Source organism: Hypomesus nipponensis, chromosome 8 (genome assembly GCF_054491055.1).
Source record: "Hypomesus nipponensis isolate SF chromosome 8, ASM5449105v1, whole genome shotgun sequence".
NCBI classification, from domain to species: domain Eukaryota; kingdom Metazoa; phylum Chordata; class Actinopteri; order Osmeriformes; family Osmeridae; genus Hypomesus; species Hypomesus nipponensis.
In genome coordinates this window covers 3,537,815-3,556,605 of record NC_140368.1, presented here as the reverse complement: position 1 = coordinate 3,556,605, position 18,791 = coordinate 3,537,815, and the positions used below count along the sequence as shown (strand labels likewise).

At 45.9% G+C, this 18,791-nt stretch overlaps 2 protein-coding genes across 5 annotated transcripts; one reads left to right on the top strand and one right to left on the bottom strand.

The window, feature by feature from the left end:
- Positions 1-940: 940 nt before the first annotated feature.
- On the top strand, positions 941-12,781 carry mybl1 (MYB proto-oncogene like 1). Of its 4 annotated transcripts, none has more exons than XM_084703819.1 (16): positions 941-1,367; positions 3,882-3,981; positions 4,355-4,426; positions 4,574-4,666; positions 5,388-5,608; positions 5,739-5,937; positions 6,095-6,169; positions 6,471-6,581; positions 7,064-7,294; positions 7,493-7,858; positions 8,082-8,218; positions 8,378-8,492; positions 8,575-8,691; positions 8,871-8,975; positions 9,085-9,264; positions 9,516-12,781. In XM_084703819.1, the coding sequence occupies exons 1-16, from the start codon at positions 1,345-1,347 to the stop codon at positions 9,648-9,650; spliced, it is 2,280 nt and encodes a 759-aa protein (XP_084559945.1). In that variant the 5' UTR covers positions 941-1,344; the 3' UTR covers positions 9,651-12,781. The 4 variants fall into 4 exon arrangements, with proteins under 4 accessions (XP_084559945.1, XP_084559944.1, XP_084559941.1 ...); XM_084703818.1 differs by having other exon boundaries at positions 7,475-7,858; positions 8,874-8,975; XM_084703815.1 differs by having other exon boundaries at positions 7,475-7,858.
- A 2,962-nt stretch (positions 12,782-15,743) lies between these two features.
- On the bottom strand, positions 15,744-18,616 carry LOC146274767 (uncharacterized). The gene is made up of 6 exons (XM_084703677.1): positions 18,546-18,616; positions 18,255-18,285; positions 17,541-17,775; positions 17,450-17,456; positions 17,242-17,313; positions 15,744-16,514 (listed from the first exon to the last, which is right to left on the bottom strand). The coding sequence occupies exons 1-6, from the start codon at positions 18,614-18,616 to the stop codon at positions 16,268-16,270; spliced, it is 663 nt and encodes a 220-aa protein (XP_084559803.1). The 3' UTR covers positions 15,744-16,267.
- Positions 18,617-18,791: the final 175 nt, after the last annotated feature.

Below are 18,791 nucleotides of genomic sequence, written 5' to 3'. Positions count from 1 at the left end.
AACTGGAAACGTCCACAAGTAAAACATTTGTTTTATTAATGTATTTAAATGTATTTACACACGTTGTACGCAGAGGTAGACTATACAAAACCAAGAACAAGAACCTAAGGCTTCACATATTGTATATTTAGGGTTTGTTTCGCTTTAAATTTTTATACATTTTGAAGACCAAATGTCATTTGGTTCTACTTCAGGTATCACGAAACGCACACGTTTCTTCAATGTCAGCGACCGATCTTGACGGAACCAGGTTAACAGGATGAATGACATAAAATCCTTAAAGACACTTCCTGAACAATGTTGACGATATAATACTTTTCCCTTAAAACTCCCCACTCATACATATTTAGGCTTGCAGTGTCTATTTATGAACTTTCAACTCGTGTTCCCGATATGAATATTAATGCATTTTACCCTTGATACAAACACGATTTAAAATGATTCTTAATGAATTATCATTGTGGATGCTGGTCCGCATGTGCTGCTCACCCACTAAATATATCCATTCAATCGTTTGTTAAAATATTTGTCCACTAGATGTCAGCATAACACTACTCAGGTACATTGGGTTTGTTGCGTTGTTATGAAGCATACTTGGAAAAACAATGATTTGTGTTAGTCTTCCAACCCTTTAAGAAAATAAAAACACCTAACATCAAATTAACTAGCTTTAAATACATGTTATTTATTGGTTATCATTGGTTATCATTCATGACCATAATATGACATTATTCTAATATCTAATAATATTCTTTTTTGAAACAGTGTGAACAACTTGGCCATGATGACTCCACGACCCTACCCATACTGCAGCAGCAGTGTGCACGGGCGCTCAGACTGTACATGCGCTTTATCTGTATGAGGGACTGCGCTTCCACATTTCTGACCTATCAGGCGCGAGGCCGCCTGCGCAGATTCAAACACCCTTCTGGAAGGAGGCTGGGCGCGAGATTCGGCGGGATGGACAAAAATCGGACTGCCAAAATAATAAAATAGAGGTGCTGGGGAGTGTGGGACGTAACGGACAATTAGAGACACACCAATAGTATGTAATTTTTCTGCAGAATAAGGCATTGACATTGTATTTAACCACGCAACCAGCAAAAGAAATCGCCGGTATTGTACCAGTTGGATGATTACGTTGTTGAATTTACAACACAGCGGAGCATGACGTGAAACCATACCTTGGGAACTGCAAGACAAGACTGCCCATATTTTGCGCTAAATACTGGACTATGGCTGGAAGCGGCTTACATAAATAACTGTTTACAGCTGACCAAATTGAATGGATTCTAGAGCAACGTATTATTTTGTGAAGCATTGATCAACTTGCCAGCTGTCATTATGGACAACATGAAGTCGCGCAGGTGGGTGATGGTTCTATTGTAGCAAGCTAGCTACTTGCTAAAATTAGACTACAGTATGGCTAGCTAATGACTAGCTACCTAGCTTTCTTAAATATAGAGAAAATATGTATGCTAATTTACTAAACTTAAAGTAACCAGACGGTACTGTTAAGATAGCAAGATATCTAGGCTGCTTGATCTTTGACACAACATGTGCACCTGCTCACTGTCACACATGGATTACTCGGTGAATGAATACAAAAATTTGAACATTAGAGTAAATAGCAGACTATATAGTTCTATTTGCAAGAAATAAAAAAAGAGAAGCACTTGAATTTGGAATGAATAAGAATATAACTAACTATATCGGTATGCTAATAACCAAACTATCAAAGCGCTTCAGCGTCTCGCTTTATTGCAAGTTTCAAATTCGATTAGCCTTCTTCCGTACTCCGCACTGATGACGGGGGGGGCTATGCATTCTGTGTCAAATTGTATATTATATTTGGCAATAATAATGTGAGGATACGCTCTTATGATCACCGCGCGCGACATTATGCTTAAAAACTCCTCGGTCAGTGATGTCAATCTGCATCCTTTGACAGTGGACCTGATCTGTACAGGGTCCTTTCCGATTATGTGAGCAATGCCTTAGTGTGATCCCATCCAAGTCCCATGCATGGAAAATAGACGTCATATATGGGTCTATGTGTCACTTTTGTAAAATTTTGTTCTGTATTTCGCAAGTGAGCAATGCATAAACAAACCAACTGAATTGCCTTAAATTAGAATTCATCCGAATGGTTTAGCATTCATAAATTCTCCATGTGAAAGCGCAAATTAAGTATTGACTGGTGGTCTGACTGGTGGCAGATCATTGCCCACAAACATGACAGTGATGTAACTTCAGTGAGATGAACAGCTCAGTGGCGTGTGTCCCCTGCTCTGCACCCTCCCCCTCTGTGTACCCCATCTGTGTTGAGCTGGAGGGGGGGGGGGGGGGCGCGACAGGGGGGCAGAGCGGGAGAAGAGGGGGTCCTTGTTGATTTTCACTTCCCACATGCAAAAGTGAACTTGTGGAAATGTGGAGCAGGAGAACGCCTGACTAGGTTATCGATGTTCAGAACCGCCGTACTCAATTTTTTTTATAAGTGAGAAATCTTGGGATGATGAAAGCTATGTTTGCTTTGGCTTTTCTAGCATGTCTTTGTTTTTAACCAGTGATCCATGAAACATCGTCGGTTCTGTTATTAATTAATGTGGAAGTTGTCCTACGCTTCCAAAAATCTGTCTGTATTTGAATGTTCAGCAGTGGACCGTTAGGGTCTTGTCATTAGCTTGGCCACACCCCGGTGCACGTCCTACTCCTGGCCAGCGACACACACACACACACACACACACCTTCACTGCTCCTGAAGAGAAAGAGCTTGTTGATGAGAGTGTACCTCTCACCCCCTCCTCCCACATCCCACCCCCACACACACTCTCTCTCCCAGCTGAAGGCCCACAGCCCTCCCATACCTCTCTCCCTTACTGGACTCAGGGATTTAGTTGCACTGAAATTCAATTGGTATGTCCCAGTCACTGCTGAAGAGCCTCTTTCATCACAGGTTAGACGTACAGAAGAGCCCGGAGAGGCCCTGTTTTCCCTGCATGTGTGCATGTGTGTTTGTGTGTGTGTGTTTGTGTGTGTTAGGTTAGCTTTGAGCTTTTATTGAAACTCCCTAGAATGGGTCTGTTCATGGTTTTTTGCAGTGTAGACATAGACCCTCAGGTTTGCTCACGGTAACCCTTGGCAACAGCAATCTTCAATCCTCCACCCTGTTTATTAAATGTTCTATCCTGGCACAGCGTGACCCCATGGAGGAAGTGTTGCCCAGCAACAAGACATTTCTATGGACAGAGAATCGCACAACCACACTTTTCTATGCATAGCACAGACTGGGGAAGAATAACTGTGAGGTTGTGTAGAAGGGAATTTAGACTAGACCAGTGAGTCTTGATTTACTTACACAAGACTACTTTTTGTGGAAGTGGACCCAGGAAAGCCATTACAACCTAGCCCACCCTTTGTGCATGAAGGCAAAGAGACTGACCAGTAAAGCAAGATTTGAAGGAAAAGCTATTCTAATTATGACCGGGAATGTCCTGTTTAGTACCAAGACTTCCCTCTGCAATCACTGATGGTGGCTTCATCTTGTGCCAGTATTCTCTGACAATCTTTTCAACATTTATTCATTACAGTAATTATAATATCATGCCAGTCAAGATACTTACTGTGGGTTGTGAGGGATTCTGGTCTAGTCCTTTTTAGGTCTGAATGCCTCTCTCTCTCTTTTTTTTTTTTTTTTTTGCAATGATCTCATGATTCCATGAGTCAACTCTGAATTACTACTTGCTCATAATGTCAACATTCAGCTTACAGTAAGCTTTTGATACCCGAATAAAAGATAAGTAGTCTCATTTGCAATAGGCTTCACTTTAGTCTAATTTGTCCAAAAACGAATGTTCTCCCTTCCTCTGTCCTATGTTTAGTGAGGACGAGGATGAAGAACTACATTCTACAGACCCAGAGAATAAGGATAGAACCAAAGACAAGAAGACTCTGTTCAAGGTCAAGTGGTCTCGGGACGAGGTAAGTTAATAATTGGCACATGATTGAGTCATTTTAAAAAGTAAAAGTCTTTGTCTTTAATGCATGGCTCTTCAACGCATGGCTTTTTGTATGCTTCAAAGAGTTTGTTAGCCCCACATATCTCCTATTATCACATTGTCGTAAAACATTATCAGTTGGAACTACTCTAACCTTTGCTGTGTACAGTTTACTTCTTTTAAAAGCTGGAAAGGTCTGATGTGTCATTTGTGAAAAGAAAGTGCGTAATGACTCAACCTCCTTATATAAAGAAAGCTTGTCAAGAATGTTGGCTCCTCACTGTCTCTCTCTGTCTCTCTCTCTTTCTCTCTCTCTTTCTCTCTTTTTCTCTCTCTCTTTTACTTCTTTTTTTTAGGATGAGAGGCTGAAAAAGTTAGTTGAGCAGCATGGAACAGACTCTTGGAAGTTAGTTGCCAATTACTTCCCTGTAAGTACAACATGCACCCACTCGCTAAACATGCTGCACAGCAACACTCATCCTAGTAGTGAACGTGTGTGAGAGGAGTGTGATGGGTGTGTAAAGGTGTAGTGTTGTAATGAGGTGTGTGTGTGTGTGTGTGTGTGTGTGTCGCAGGGGAGGACAGATGGCCAGTGTCAGCACCGCTGGCAGAAGGTGCTCAACCCGGAGCTGGTGAAAGGACCCTGGACAAAAGAGGAGGATCAGAAGGTAAGAAGAGACGACGTCCCCCGGCCTGGCTGGGGGGAGCGTGAAATAAAGATGGAAGGGGGAGCGGAGGGAGAGAAAGAAAGAGAGGACATGTGAAGGTGTTCAGAATCAGGGATTGGCCAGGTGTGTGTGTTCAGACTAGAAGGATGGTTTGTGTGCAAACCTGCAACAAACAACAACAACAACAAAAATCCCAATCCTTATTAAACCTCGTCATTACATCTGATATTAACTTCAGTGTCAGCGTAGAAGAATATCAAATATATTGACTATCGCTGGTCGTGCGTTTGACTGCAGACTTCCCCCCTAAAATAGCCTGAACCTTCCCCACCTCCCTGGCTCTGCGCCCAGCGTCTCCTTAGACCTCCTGCAAAGATTGCTAATCTTTCTCCGAGCTGAAACACCAACAATGCATTCCTCACATACAGCTTACATGATGTCTTGACTGCAGGGATGGCAGGAATGTGGCCCCAGCATTCCAAAATATTGCTTTTCCAACTCCTATCTAGAGTCGGATTGTTCTGGTTACCCACGGAGACATAACAGAGATGACATCACTAGATTCCTGCCTTCTGCCTGAAACAGACGAACAGCTTTACTCGTAAAGCTGCATTCTGAACAGTCAGGACCTTTACAAGTGTGTGTGTCTTTGCAACTTGCATGGTAAAAAAAAAGAAGTTTTGGCTCTAATTCCCCGTGTGTTTGTGTGGGTGTAATGCAGGTTATCGACCTCGTACACAAGTACGGCCCCAAGCGATGGTCGGTGATCGCCAAGCACCTGCAGGGCCGGATCGGTAAGCAGTGCCGCGAGCGCTGGCACAACCACCTGAACCCCGAGGTCAAGAAGTCATCTTGGACGCAGGAAGAAGACCGCATCATCTACGACGCACACAAGCGTCTGGGGAACCGCTGGGCCGAGATCTCCAAACTGCTGCCGGGAAGGTAAGACCCACACGCACGGCATTCTGGGAGCTTTCTAGAGAGGACACAGAACGTCAACAACTGCTGTGACTGCTCACTGACCCAACCGGCTGTTTGGGATTGTCATTCCCCTCTCCCTCCCCCACAACAGGACAGACAACTCCATCAAGAACCACTGGAACTCCACCATGAGGAGGAAGGTGGAGCACGAGGGCTACCTCCAGGACAGCTGCAGGGCCTTCGGCTCTGCCTCCGGTGGGGTTAGGAGACGGCACCTAAGGACCTGTGCTCCCCCCCCAGACTCCCCCCACCCAGACCACAGCCCTCTGGCCCTGACCAGACCGGCGCAGGTCAGTGGAATTTGATAACACACAAACAGACCTTTTTGGAGGTATTATTTCAGAGACCGAAACCATGAGGTCATGCTTTTTTTTGTTCTGGTGAGACTTTTGTCATAATATATATATATATATATATATTTCTTGGTTCTTTCCTGTGTGTTTGCAGCTTGGTGGCTACAGGCATTACGGCCCTTCCAGTGGACACGTCATGGACAGCCTTCATGATTCCAGCTTCTTATCAGTGAGTGAAGTGATTCTCCTCCCCGCCTTCTGTTTCGTCCTCTTCCTAAACTTCTCTTTGGTCTCCGGTTAATCACTTCCTAAATCAAAGAACTGAAGGACTTTCTTTTATATCAACTAACATGTGGGTCTGAATGAGGTGTTTTCTGGGCCAGGGCAAAGGGTCCACCTTCAGTAATTGTGAGTTACCAACCAGTGAGTTAAACATTTGTCTCTCCTTCTTTCCCTACCTTCCTTTCCACACTCCCTCCGTCCTCTCTTCCTCTCCTCCTCTCTTCCTCCCCGATGTGCGTCTCTTCCAGCCGCCCGGCCTTGACGACCCAGACAAAGAGCAGAGAATTAAGGAGCTTGAATTGCTGCTTATGTCAGCAGAGAGCGAAGTCCGAAGACAGGCGCAGTGCAGAGGCCCATGTGTAAGGAGGACACACCGTAGGAGTGTGTTTTGTGTTAGCCCGTAGCATAGCCCACATGTATGTGAGAGGGCCGTCCCACATACATGTGTGATTGTGTTTTCGTGAGCGTAGGCACATATGAATGTGCGTGAGCATGCTTTCCAGTTTGACCTGCTGCAGTAGCTTCCATCTCATCCCCCTCCTCTAGTTCCTCTCATTGCCTCACTGCCCATCAGCTGTGCTTCATTGACCCCCTCCCACCACCCCTACTCCTGCCCCTAAGCACCTCACCTCATTCAGATGTTTGGTGTGGAACAACCTTTGCCCCCCCTCCCGTCCGCCCGCCCGCCCGCCCGCCCGCCCGCCCTGTGTTTGTACCTCGTATGGTGCCACATGTCTTCCTCACTTCTCTGTATTCATCCCGTTGCTCCACCTCTGTGGTGTATCCTCCTGGTCTCCCGCTGGACCTGCTCCACCTAACGCCCCGTCTCCTGTCCCCGCAGAGCGCCGACCGCTACGCCAGCTGGTCCGACAGCGTGTCCGACGACACCCTGACCACCAGCAGCAGCAGCCTGGAGGAGCAGGAGGGCTGGAGGGGGCCCGAGGAGGCAGAGGGGCCCCAGGGCCAGCTCGATGTTTCCCCCAGTAAGTTCCTGGCTGTGGAGGCCAGCACCGTGCTCTCCACCCTGCAGACCATCCCCGAGTTTGCTGAGACGATGGAACTCATCGATTCGGTGAGTGGGGTGTGACAATGCAGTCCGTGTGCATGTAACTGTTTGTTGTTTTGCCTGAGTTTGTTTTTGTTTGCCGTAGCGTGTGATGTAGAGAGGGACTCACTGGCATGCGTGTACGCACGCCACAAACTGCTGGTAGTACCAGACCTAGAACATGGATGTATTGAAAATCTACTGTAGATGTGTCTGGCTTTGCAGGATCCTGTGGCATGGAGCGAGATGGCCAGCTTCGACCTGTCTGAAGTAGGGACCCCCCTGAAGCACACCCAGGGGGGCTACGCCCCCCCTGAGAGGACGATGGAGGGGCAGGGTTACCACGTGAACCCGCCCAACGCCATCTCTGGCCTGGGTAAACACTGTGCCCCGTTTGGTCAGGGCAAGCCCAGCCCCCCTCATCAGACCAGCGCGCCCAGACCCAGCCTTCCCTCTGTGGGGAGGAGGAAGAGGAGAGACAGGGTGGAGTCATCTCATGCGTGCGACAGGACCGGACACTCCTTCATAGACACCAGCACCGACTCTCCCAAGAAGACCCCCTCGAAAACGCTGCCCTTCTCACCGTCTCGGGTACATCACAATGTTTAGAATTTTAAAAGGAGAGCCGAAGGTTTCCCCCCCCAAAAAAATTCCCTCACATTTTATCGCCTCAAATATTTTCACCATTTCCCATTTTTGGGATCAAAATTTCAGAAGAATGTTGAGATTTTTTCGATTCGAATTTTGCTCAAAATCAGCACTCCAGATGTCGTATGGAGCCTGATCCCCCTATGATGGTTCTTCTCTGTTTTAGTTCTTCAACGTTTCAGGGGGGGAGCACCTAAGCCTGGACACCCCCGCCCTCACCTCCACCCCTGTGTGTGGACACAAGTTCTTCAACACGCCTCTGCAGAAGGAAACCACACCCAAGCACCAGAAGGAGAACGTTGGGTAAGGTTACCACGGCTACGCTAGTGCTGCTATTTCTGCTCAGGTCATATTCATGTTTGTAAGAGACGTTTTACTTATAAATGTTTTTTGTTTGTTTTTGTTTTAATTTTAAACCTCTTTTATGTTCTCTTTCTCTCCGGCTGTTTTTCCCTTCTGCAGTTTCAGGACTCCTAAGATCCGTAAGTCCATCTTGGGCCCAACGCCCAGGACTCCAACACCTTTTAAAAACGCTCTCGCCTTCCAGGAGAAGATGCATGGCCCTCTAAAGATGGTGGTCAGTGTGTTTTCAGGCTTTACCTGCTTTTACATTGTGTGTGTGTGTGTGCGCGTGCTCACGGGTGTGTTGTCTGTTCCAGTCCCAGCCCCTGGCTTATCTAGAGGAGGACATCAGGGAGGTGTTGAAGGAGGAGACGGGAGCTGACATCTTCACCAGAGCAGACCACCAACCAGACTTCAGGACCTGGAAACATGACGTACGTCTGCTCGAGAACAAGGATCCAAAGTTCTCTTGGCAACCCCTGGGGTTTTTATCCAAAACCCAAATCGCCTCTTGGCTTCAAAAACGATTTGTATACTTCTCAGCAGGCAAAAGTATCAAACGAAATCTCCCTCGAAAATATGTTGATCATTGTTGTTTGTTGGTGGCCCACAGCAGGATGGCCCTGCCAGGAAGGTGCGCAAATCTCTGGTCCTGGACCCCTGGGAGAAAGACTGCCTCAATGTCCAGCTCTTCCAGGATCAGCTCAACAACGCACAGGTGGGTTGGTCTGGGAACACTGCTATCCTAATATGAAGGAACGCTGCTGCTCACATGAACATGCCAGTGATCGGTTCCTTCCCCCCTCTTCTCCCCTCTGTCCCCGTAGGTCCAAGATGACAGCCTCCTGACCAGCTCCCTGCTGATGACCCCCATCCCCGAACGCGAGGAGCGCAACCGCCGCCTGTCACCAGAGTCCTCCTGCCCCCCCCACCGACACCTTCCCAGCCCCCGCAAGAAAAAGCCTCACCCCCCTCTGAGGACACTACCTCACCCCGCATCTGGTCAGGTACGCGTAGACCTCTCCTTCACACAACCACACGGCGTTTGTGGCTATTTCAGTAGCCTCCGATGAAATGAATAGTTAACCCAATTGGAAGAGAGACGGTTTCACCTAAACATGGCCTCCTCAGAACTCTGCACTCTACCTAAACTGAGAACCATGCTTAGTATGGTCAGGAGGGCTCGAAGGCTAACCCCCTCTCCTGGGAGGCTAACCCCCTCTCCTGGGAGGCTAACCCCTTCTCCTGTACCCTTCAGGTGAAGAACGAGTGGGAAGCAGTGGTTTATGGGAAGACGGAGGACCAGATGCTCATGACAGAGCAGGCGCGCCAGTACCTCAGCACCACCACCTACCCCTCCTCCAGCTCCTCCTCCAGGGCTCTCGTCCTCTGAATGGCCCTGTCAGGCCAAATACTGTCCTCGGGCCAAATACTGTCCTACCTGACGCCACAATGCCGTTCCGAAGCAAGGACGCGTCCGTCGCTATGCCGACCTTAAATTCCTGGCAGGAAACTGTCATGGTTGATATACTAATTACTAGGTCGGATGTTTTGTATTTAGGCTAATTTAAACCAGTTTATTCTACTCTACTATTTAAAGTTTTCACTCGTTCGATAGCTGGTGCTAGCTAGCTAGTTGTTTTCGTTTAAAAGTTACTTATTTAGCATCAATTTTAACAGACCGAGAAGGCAACACGTATAGTATTCTACCTGCGCGCGTTGCTGTCTCGGGAATGTCGAACGAGTGAAAACTTTAAATAGTAGAATAGAATAAACTGGCTTAAATAAGCCTAAATACAAAACTTCCTAATTAGTAACCAGTATAGCAACCATGACAGTTTCCTGCTAGCACGCGTAGATATCTCAGGAATTTAAGGTCAGCATTGCGGAACAGCATTGTGACGTCAGGTAGGACACTATTTGGCCCTAGGACACGATTTGGCCTGACAGCCTCCCTCACTCCTCCATCTATCCCTCCATGCCTCCATCCATTCCTCCATGCCTCCATCCATCACTCCCTCCCAGAGACACACTACACCCAACCTGTTCAAGGGAGTTGCCAAGGTAACCAAGACTCAATTGATGTTTTGAAGTAGACCGTACGCAACAACAACAACAAAAAGCGTGTGAATTAAAAATAATTACTGAACTCTGCCTAAAGAGTACTTATAAGATGTGACTGCTGTTCTGGTTGTCATGGTATTTCTTGGACACTGCCTTAGTTCTTACTTGATATTCACACTATGTTTTCTTTTCAACCAATGGCTTGGTTTGCCTTTTTGAATTCACAAGATGTTGTACTAGCCATGTAGCTGACAGTTTTGTACCGATGAGAAATGCTAGATTCTGCACTAGATAATAATGTTGGAACAGCCTGCACATACAGGACACTGTACAAATAGAATGTTTATTATTACAGGCAGTGGCTGCTTCTGAGTTTCATATTGTTAATATATACTGCTTAAACAAAAGGAAACAAAAAAATATGTTTTATGAAGTATTGTAACTTTACTCATATACAGTATGTATAATCTCCATCTTGTTTGTAGACCTGCCCTCTTATCATTGACAATACATAACCTTTTGATGATAAGTTTTAGGAGTATGTGAGAGAAAGCTGTCAGTATTGCACTACTGAGTTTGGTTTGCTACAGGGGGAAATGTAGTGTTATGGAGTCACTGGATAGCACTTGCGGCATCATGACGGCATAAAGTTTCAGTTCCTAGGCCATACTTTACCATTAACAGTCTCAAGTTGAAACAATTATTGAATGTATTTTGTAGCATAAAACTGCAAAGAAACTGAAAACGGAAGGTACCTTTTGGTTCATTTTTTATTTTATTTTTTTGTATTTATTTTTCGCTCTAAAACTTAGATATTAATATAAATGTCGATCGCACAGCATGAAAGGTTCAGTAAGACTGTCTACTGTACAGCTGTTTCTTGACACTTAAACTTTCTCTTTTCGAGTGAAACGTAGTCAAGAAAACAACAAATGCCTATCATCATTGATTTATAACATACAGCTCTGGCAATAAACTGTATCAAAATATACAATATCAATTCAGTATGTATGGCTCTTGAGCTGACTACAATTCCAATTTCTCCAGTGTTCTAGAACAAGCGTGTAGTTGAGAAGGATGTGCTGTTTGTGTGAAAGCTGTAGGTTCTATTTATTAAATATCTACTAATTTATTTATTTCTAAAAAAAACAATTTAATGACATTATTGAACAATTATATTTTCTTTCTATCAACAAGGATTTGGCTACCTTTCACATCCATGTCTACAGATCAGAAGTAAACACACACTGCCAGAAATGTCATTCATTCATCATATTTTTTGTTCGTTTTTTGGATCAGATGAGAACTGTCCAATTCTGTAGCAATGTTGATAATGTTAGACCAATCTTCCTCGGAATGAGCGTTTGTTCATTAGGTAGCTGGATTCCATCCAACCTTTAATCATAGACAAATTGCACTTTTCTCATTGTGTAAGTGTTGGTTCGTTTGTTTTGTGTGGCCTGATGAAGATGTAGATTTTGTTAATCCTTATTTTGAAAGCTTCAGTGGCGTTAAATGAATGTGTCAATAAATATGACAACAGAACACGCTGATAGAAGAAGAACAAGGCTCTATGTTTGGTTTCTTGGCCTCTGATGATGTTGAGTGCTGGTGAATGGCTAGCTGCTACTTATACCAGGCAGAAGCATAGAAGTGAAGCAAGACACAAGAGCACTGCAATAACAATCTACACATGGTTTTGGAAGCCAAAGGACTCTTGTTCTTTTGAAGTGTAAATATAAACTGTGCCCGATTCCTAAACAATCCCATGTTTGAGTGACCAGGTTTATGAATACTACATTTGTAATGAAGGAATTTGAACTGAATGTGTGATCATCATTTGTTATTCCGTTAATTGCTTTGGTATTTTAAGTCTCTGCAAACCCATTAAATATTAATACTATTGTATAGAACACCAGTGGTGTCAGTGATGTCACTCGTGGGTTTTCCATAATCTGGATTATCCAGCATTAAGCATGTATGTGAAACTAAGAAGGGAAACTGGTCAGGAGATCAAGTGGAAAGATCAGACATGTTGGTGTCGCTCGGTCCCAAAGCTCCATCGATCATGCTATGGTTCACTGCATACAGTGTCAAACCGACTGGTCTTATCCAACAGCTAAATCTGTAAATATGTTTGTTCCGTGTTCCGTTTTTTTTTTTTTAGAATCTTTGGAGTGTATGTTCTGTTTGTAGGTTGTGATATGTAACACATGCATGTTAACATTTTGCCATCTAACCCATAGGTTTTGAGGGAATTAAGTACAAGCGTAGGAGCAGGTGTTTTCATCTTTACACGACACAATACGATGTGCTGTCATGTTCAAGCAAAACTCATAGCATAATTCACTGGTGTATCACAATGTTTTATTTTACAATATTTCTCTGCTGATGTCATAACTAAGGTACCATAGAACTCCTACCTACTGGTTTTGTAGCCATTTACTTAATATGGAATAATAAAATGCTATCGCATTGAATTTCTGAAGCCTTTTGTGTTTTGTTTTTCTATATTGATTTAAACAATACCCAATCTTTACTATGCTTTCAGAGTGACACACACCCACCCCAGTCCCCAACTGCTGTCTTAGCATATGGAGCCTTCTTGGTTCCCCACCTAATTCAGGTCCTCCGGTACCTACTACAGTGTAAACGTCCTGCCTGCAGATCTTGTCTCTTCAGACGTGTGAAGTCGGCCAGGTGGATTTGGCAGTGAGGCAGGTGGTTCTGTAGGGTAGGGATGGAGACTGACTATCTGGGGTTGAATGCGGAGGGCAGACCTGACCCCCATTTCTTGTCACATTGTGTGAGACGCGTGGGTGTGTGTGTGTGTGTGAGACGCATGTGTGTGAGACGCGTGGGTGTGTGTGTGTGTGAGACGCATGTGTGTGAGACGCATATGTGTGTGTTGCGTGTGTGTGTGTGTGTTGGGTCCTGTCAGCTTGGCCTGGGCTTTGCGGACACGAGCCCCCTGCCCCAGAACAAGTGGCCTCTCCACAGGGTCAGCTGCTGCCCCTAAAGGGACCCACTCACCCATGACTTAATGCCCCCAGGCCCTATTGTCCCCAGGGGCTGTTGGTTTTATAGGCCCATTCACTCAATTGCCCCTGAAAGGAGGGGTGCAATGTCCCAGTGACTTGCCTTCTGCTGGAGAAACAGCAGTACGAACACACACACACACATATGCACTACATCAATCTGTTTCCCTTCGCTCTCACTCTTGGACTGTGCTTTAGCTATTGTTGTGGAGTGGTCCGCACTCAGGCTTGAAAGATGTCAAAGGCCCACTACCTCTTAATTGTGTATTGGCATTGGGCCTGCAGCCTTAAGGGTTCTGTTGGGTTTTGTTTTGGTCTGGCAGTGAACAGTAATTATTGACTGAAGTTGTCTTCGGGTCACACAGCTGTTTGTGTGCAAGAGAACTGTTATATACAGCAGTATGTGCACTGTTGAGCTTTTGTAGTGGTGCAGTTATAAATCAACCTGATTCATTTTGTTGAGTTCATTTTGTTGAGTTAATGGACTTAACGGATGTTGATGGATATCCCCTGAATCACACTGGAAAGTTGTAGTATTTCCCAAAGTTGTAGTTTTGGTGTATTAGGAGAAGGTTGTTTGATTGCCCTGTGACTGTATGTGTTCACGACACAAGGCTCCCCTTTGCCCCCCCCCCCTTTTTTCCATGCCTGCACACACACACACACACACACACACACACTCTGCCTTTGTGTATGCCAGACAGCAGATGGCAGCCCATTATAAGGCTGACAGGGCAGTCATCTGGCAAGCACCCCGTTAGGCTCCCCCTGATCAGCCAGCCCAACAGAAGAGCACTGACAGGACACTTTAGGCGGGAAAGAGGAGACTTGAGCATGTGTGTTTGCGTGTGTGATCATAGAAGTGTGTTTAGAAAGGGCTGACAAACCCTTTTTTGTTGTTGCTGGAAGTACGTAGAAACAGGTCACAATTTATACAGCCCTGTTTGTTAGTGCTGTGGAATAAACTGTAAACATTCACTTGAACGGTTTATTTCAGATCTTCAAATAGAAGGAGGATGTCAGGGATTATGTATCGGATCACAGATTAAATGAAAGGTGTGATGTTTGTGTTCAGTTATTCTGTCATCCACATTCTGTACTGGAAATCTTTTCCCATGAACGGTATCTAAGCTGTTACTGGAGCCCACACAAACCATTTGTACGTGTGTCTGTGTGTGCGCATGCATTTATAAGTGTGTGTGTGTGTGCATGCTTGCTTGCTTGTGAATAGATCTAAGGGTGTCGAGGGGCCCTGGTTGAATAGTCAATGAAGACAGAATTCACAGGAAGGGGGACCGAGTGTGCCCCCCCTCGGGGGGCCAGGCTCATCTCACCCTTGTCTAGCATCTGTCGCTCTACAGGTGAGAGGGCGGTGTGAGGTGTCAGGTACACATCAAGCTCCACACCCCCCAAACTGACACACACACACACACACACACACACAACCTAACCCTAAAAGCCAACCTACAGTACAGCCTCACAAGACTCAGCCTCAGCATTCTCCTCTCTAGACCTTATAAACAACATTGCAAATCCTTATTTACAGAGTGTGGTCGTTGCAGGGTATTTGTCTCATGGATTATGGATGATTACTGATCTAAAAGAAGCTGGTGAACGAGAGGACGTTCAGAGGGAGAAAGCTGCTGCTCTCTCGGGTCTAAGCAGGTGGCGGTGGCGGAGTTTTCTAAAGTATTCTTTTATAACATCCTATCCCCATTTCAGCCTCACTCTTAGAAAACAGAAATATGGAAGTAGCTGTGGAAAAAGATATAGTGTTATGTGGCCAGCTGGATAGGCTCGTCCTGCTAAAATACAGAAACAGAAAACCTCCCCCTGTAAGTTCCCTGTTGACAGAGGCATGTCACTCTGGGTCTCTGCAGCCCCCCAGCCCCCATACCAGAGTGGCCTCCCAACAGAGATGGCCCCCATTAGACGGCCTCACAGACAGATCCTTTTAAAGGACACATCATAGCAGTGGTGGGTGGTAGTATGACGGGTTCTCAGTCTCCCCGGAGGTCAAGGTTGGGTTGAGTATTATGGGGTGGCGCCTGTGTCCTTAGAAAGGATACATTCTAGAGCTCAGGCCTGCTGCGTTCCTGCTGGGAGGCACCAAGGAGGACGAGACGGAACTACTGAGAGCTGCCTCAGCGTTGCTGTGGCAACCCTCACAATAATGATGCCATTTCCTTTGGCAGAGCTTTCAGCATGCCTCAATCACACTTCCTTTCGCTTGAAAAAGCTATTTTTTCTTTCCCCAATGTAGAACGAGAGGCTCTGCAAACTCCATGGACTTTCCATAGGGACTGAAGACTAATGTTGATAATCAGAGGAGAACAGTCGTAGCTTGGATGTTTGTTTGTTTTTATCTCATAAACACATCTCATCAAAACACAACATCATCAGTATAATGCAGATTATGACAGTAACTAAGGAGATTGGCCAATGGGTGACAGCATGGAACAAAATAATCTGAGGTGTATTCATGAAACATGGCAGGACATGAGTTGGCTAGAGTAAGCTAGTACATTAAAGTTACCTTTGCAAATAGTTGTATACATCTCTATGATTATTATTGAACCTTGGCTTTATATATTTACCCCCATTTCTATTCACACTGGCTTGCATTTTCATACATTGGCCACAAAAGCACCTTCCTGATTGACCTGCTTAACAGTCCAGACTCCAGTGAACTCCTGTATGGGTGGCTCCAGGATACACAGTCAGAGAGAACCACCCATACCTACAGCACGAGTGACAGGGTAACACCTTCCCCCAGTGATAACCAGCTTTAAAGTGATTTCTTCTTTCTAAAAAGTGGACACCTTCTCTTCCTCATTGCACTCCCCCCTCCCACCACCACCACCACTACTGGATGGAGCAGGCCGAGCTGCCCGTAGAAAAGGCCCTCTCAGTCAGCTTCGAAGGCTCCGTTGGTTGCCCCCTGGTTCTCGCTCCTTCTCCGGGACTTTGACAGGATCCTTTGGAGCAGGCCTGAGGCACTGGGTGCTGGAGGCTTAGGGGCCTGTGGAAGTTGGGTCTGGTTCTGGGGCCTCAGCACTAGTATGGGGCCCTGCCTCTCCCCCCTAGCCCCCTCCAGCGGCCCCCTGGCCCCCTCTCTCGTGTTGCCCCTTCTTGGGGCCTGCAGCCTGTGTCCACTGGGGGACAGAGGGGAAACAACAAACACAAAGGCCCTGTTTATTCCCTGTGACCCAAATTCCACCTCTCACACAGACAAGACAAGCGCTGTTCTGGGGCTGTGTGTGTGTGTGTGTGTGTGTAGGTGTGTGTGAGTCTGTGTGTCACATCTCAGGATTCACCTTGACATATAACCACTGTCTATGCTGCATAGAAGTTTTCTTTTACACAAAAAAGTACATTTTATAAGTACATAAAAACTCAAGGAACATACTGTCGTTTTTCCACACCTCATATAATCTGTTTAGAAATATCAAAGCAAGTTTCTCTCTAAAATCAACAGAACTTGTTGCCCTACCCATGGTCTTGAACACTGATGAATAATTACAGTTAATGTGTGTGTGTGAGCTGGTCCTGGAGACTCTGCCTCTGGTGGTGTGTGCCTTGGGGAGCAGCAGTGCACTGAGAGGGAATTGATCAGGGAGGGGTGGGGGTAATCTGTGTGCTTTGTCAACTAATGAGGGAACGAGAGAGGCCACCTGTTCAGGGGCGCTGGGCGGAGTGGAATGGGATGGTGTTGGGGCTGGGGGTGGGGGAGAATGATGATGGAGCAGCTGCTGGGTGGTGATGTGTGTGCGTGTGCACAAACCTGTTGAGAAGAGTGTGGGATGTGTGTGTGTGTGCGTGCGTGTGCATAATGTGTTTGTCCTGCAATGCCTGCACTCACCTAGCAAAGCCAGCCCGCACCCACGAAACAAGGTCTGGCGGTGAGTGTGGTCCTGAAAGTGATCTACGGAGTTCTCTGGCCGGCTCATCCCCCTGGGAACACGAGCGACAGTGTGCCAGGGGGAGATTACCTCAGTCCTGTTACCCTGCTGTCCTCACAATACCACAGGCTGACACTGTAAGATAGTCTTACCTGACACGCTGTACTGACACTCTACTGAGCTATTACCGACAAGCTGCACACAACCACACTGTGTTGCTGGTGTGTGGGTCTGTTTTTGGCCCAAAAGCCTTTAAAGTCAAGAATTAGAAATAGAAACAGAATAATCGAAAGCCACTGTCTGAACTGCTGTGAACTGAGTCATGATGATGCACACAGCCACTAACCTGGCTAAGCTCCATCACACAGGAGTTGGGAAAATATCCCTGCTGGTCACTCTGCAGGCGCCGAAACCACCTCGCCTCCTCATGTTTGGACACGACTTGGATGACATCACCCCGCGAGATCTCATGCTCGTCCGGCCAGTGTGGCTTGTAACTGTGCGATACCGCCATCTGCAGGACAAAATAGGAAACGCATCGTCAAACAACATCAAGACTTGGGAGTAATATGGCAAACGTGTGGTGCCATATGTTATGCTATTGTTTTGAAGTGAATGCTTGGTAATGTCTTAATATCAGCTTTCTCCTGTGTGCTTGTCCTGACAGGAGTCTTACTGACTGAGTGAATGGAGAGGATTAAGTGTGTTAAGAAGCAGCATAGATTATTTCCTATACAGTTAAAAATTAAAATCTTCTGCCCTAATTGAGCTGTTCTTTTTGTATGTTTTCATTACTGATTACTTGTGCCATGTAGAGGGTTTTGCAAGAAGTTAGACATGTTGAATACCAAGGACACTCATAAAAAAATGAAGCAAAATGTAGCACAAAAGAGGAAAATCCCTACTTATACTTTTTTTCATGTTTAAATTTAGCAGCGCCCTTTTATCCAAAGCTGAATTGCTTCTTATTGTTTAAACACAGGAACAACCTACCCTCTCAGCTTCTTCATGTTTGTACCGAAGTCTCCCCCTGTTGACTGCAAACCAGCAAGAGATAAATCAGCCATGTGGGTACATATACAGTATATAAAGTTTAAACGATTAATTTAATAACACAAGCAGAATGCATAACTGTTTATGATAACTGTATCTTATCTATTACCCCTTCACATTGCACCATCATAGCAGGACAAAACAAGGGATAGCAGCTAGTCTATTGGATTAGACACGATGCATCATCTTTTTGATGGCAGTTGCAGTCTAATGTACTGCCGACATGTTCACTCACCTTGAGAGGAGAGGACAGTGGTGAAGACCTGAAGGTGCTCGTCGCTCTGCATGTAGATGTGCCGCATCCTTACAGCCTGGCTTCCACAGCCTCGCTGAGGCTTCCTTCCAGCTTCTCTGCTTGCCTGAAATAAACATCCAGGTGACTAATCTACTGCAGACCTACTGGAAGCTCGGAACACACACACTTGTTCAGGCTCAATACGTACACACACACACGCACTTGTTCAGGCTCAATACGTA

Coding starts and splice junctions, on each gene's coding strand:
- LOC146274767 (XM_084703677.1), bottom strand. CDS start 18,616: ATGCGGCACATCTACATGCAGAGCGACGAGCACCTTCAGGTCTTCACC. Junction 18,286..18,545: donor GTCCTCTCCTCTCAAGGTGA/GTGAACATGTCG, acceptor CAACAGGGGGAG/ACTTCGGTACAAACATGAAG. Junction 17,776..18,254: donor AACATGAAGAAGCTGAGAGG/GTAGGTTGTTCC, acceptor TTTGTCCTGCAG/ATGGCGGTATCGCACAGTTA.
- mybl1 (XM_084703815.1), top strand. CDS start 1,345: ATGGACAACATGAAGTCGCGCAG. Junction 8,692..8,870: donor TCAGGACCTGGAAACATGAC/GTACGTCTGCTC, acceptor GGTGGCCCACAG/CAGGATGGCCCTGCCAGGAA. Junction 9,265..9,515: donor CTCACCCCGCATCTGGTCAG/GTACGCGTAGAC, acceptor TGTACCCTTCAG/GTGAAGAACGAGTGGGAAGC.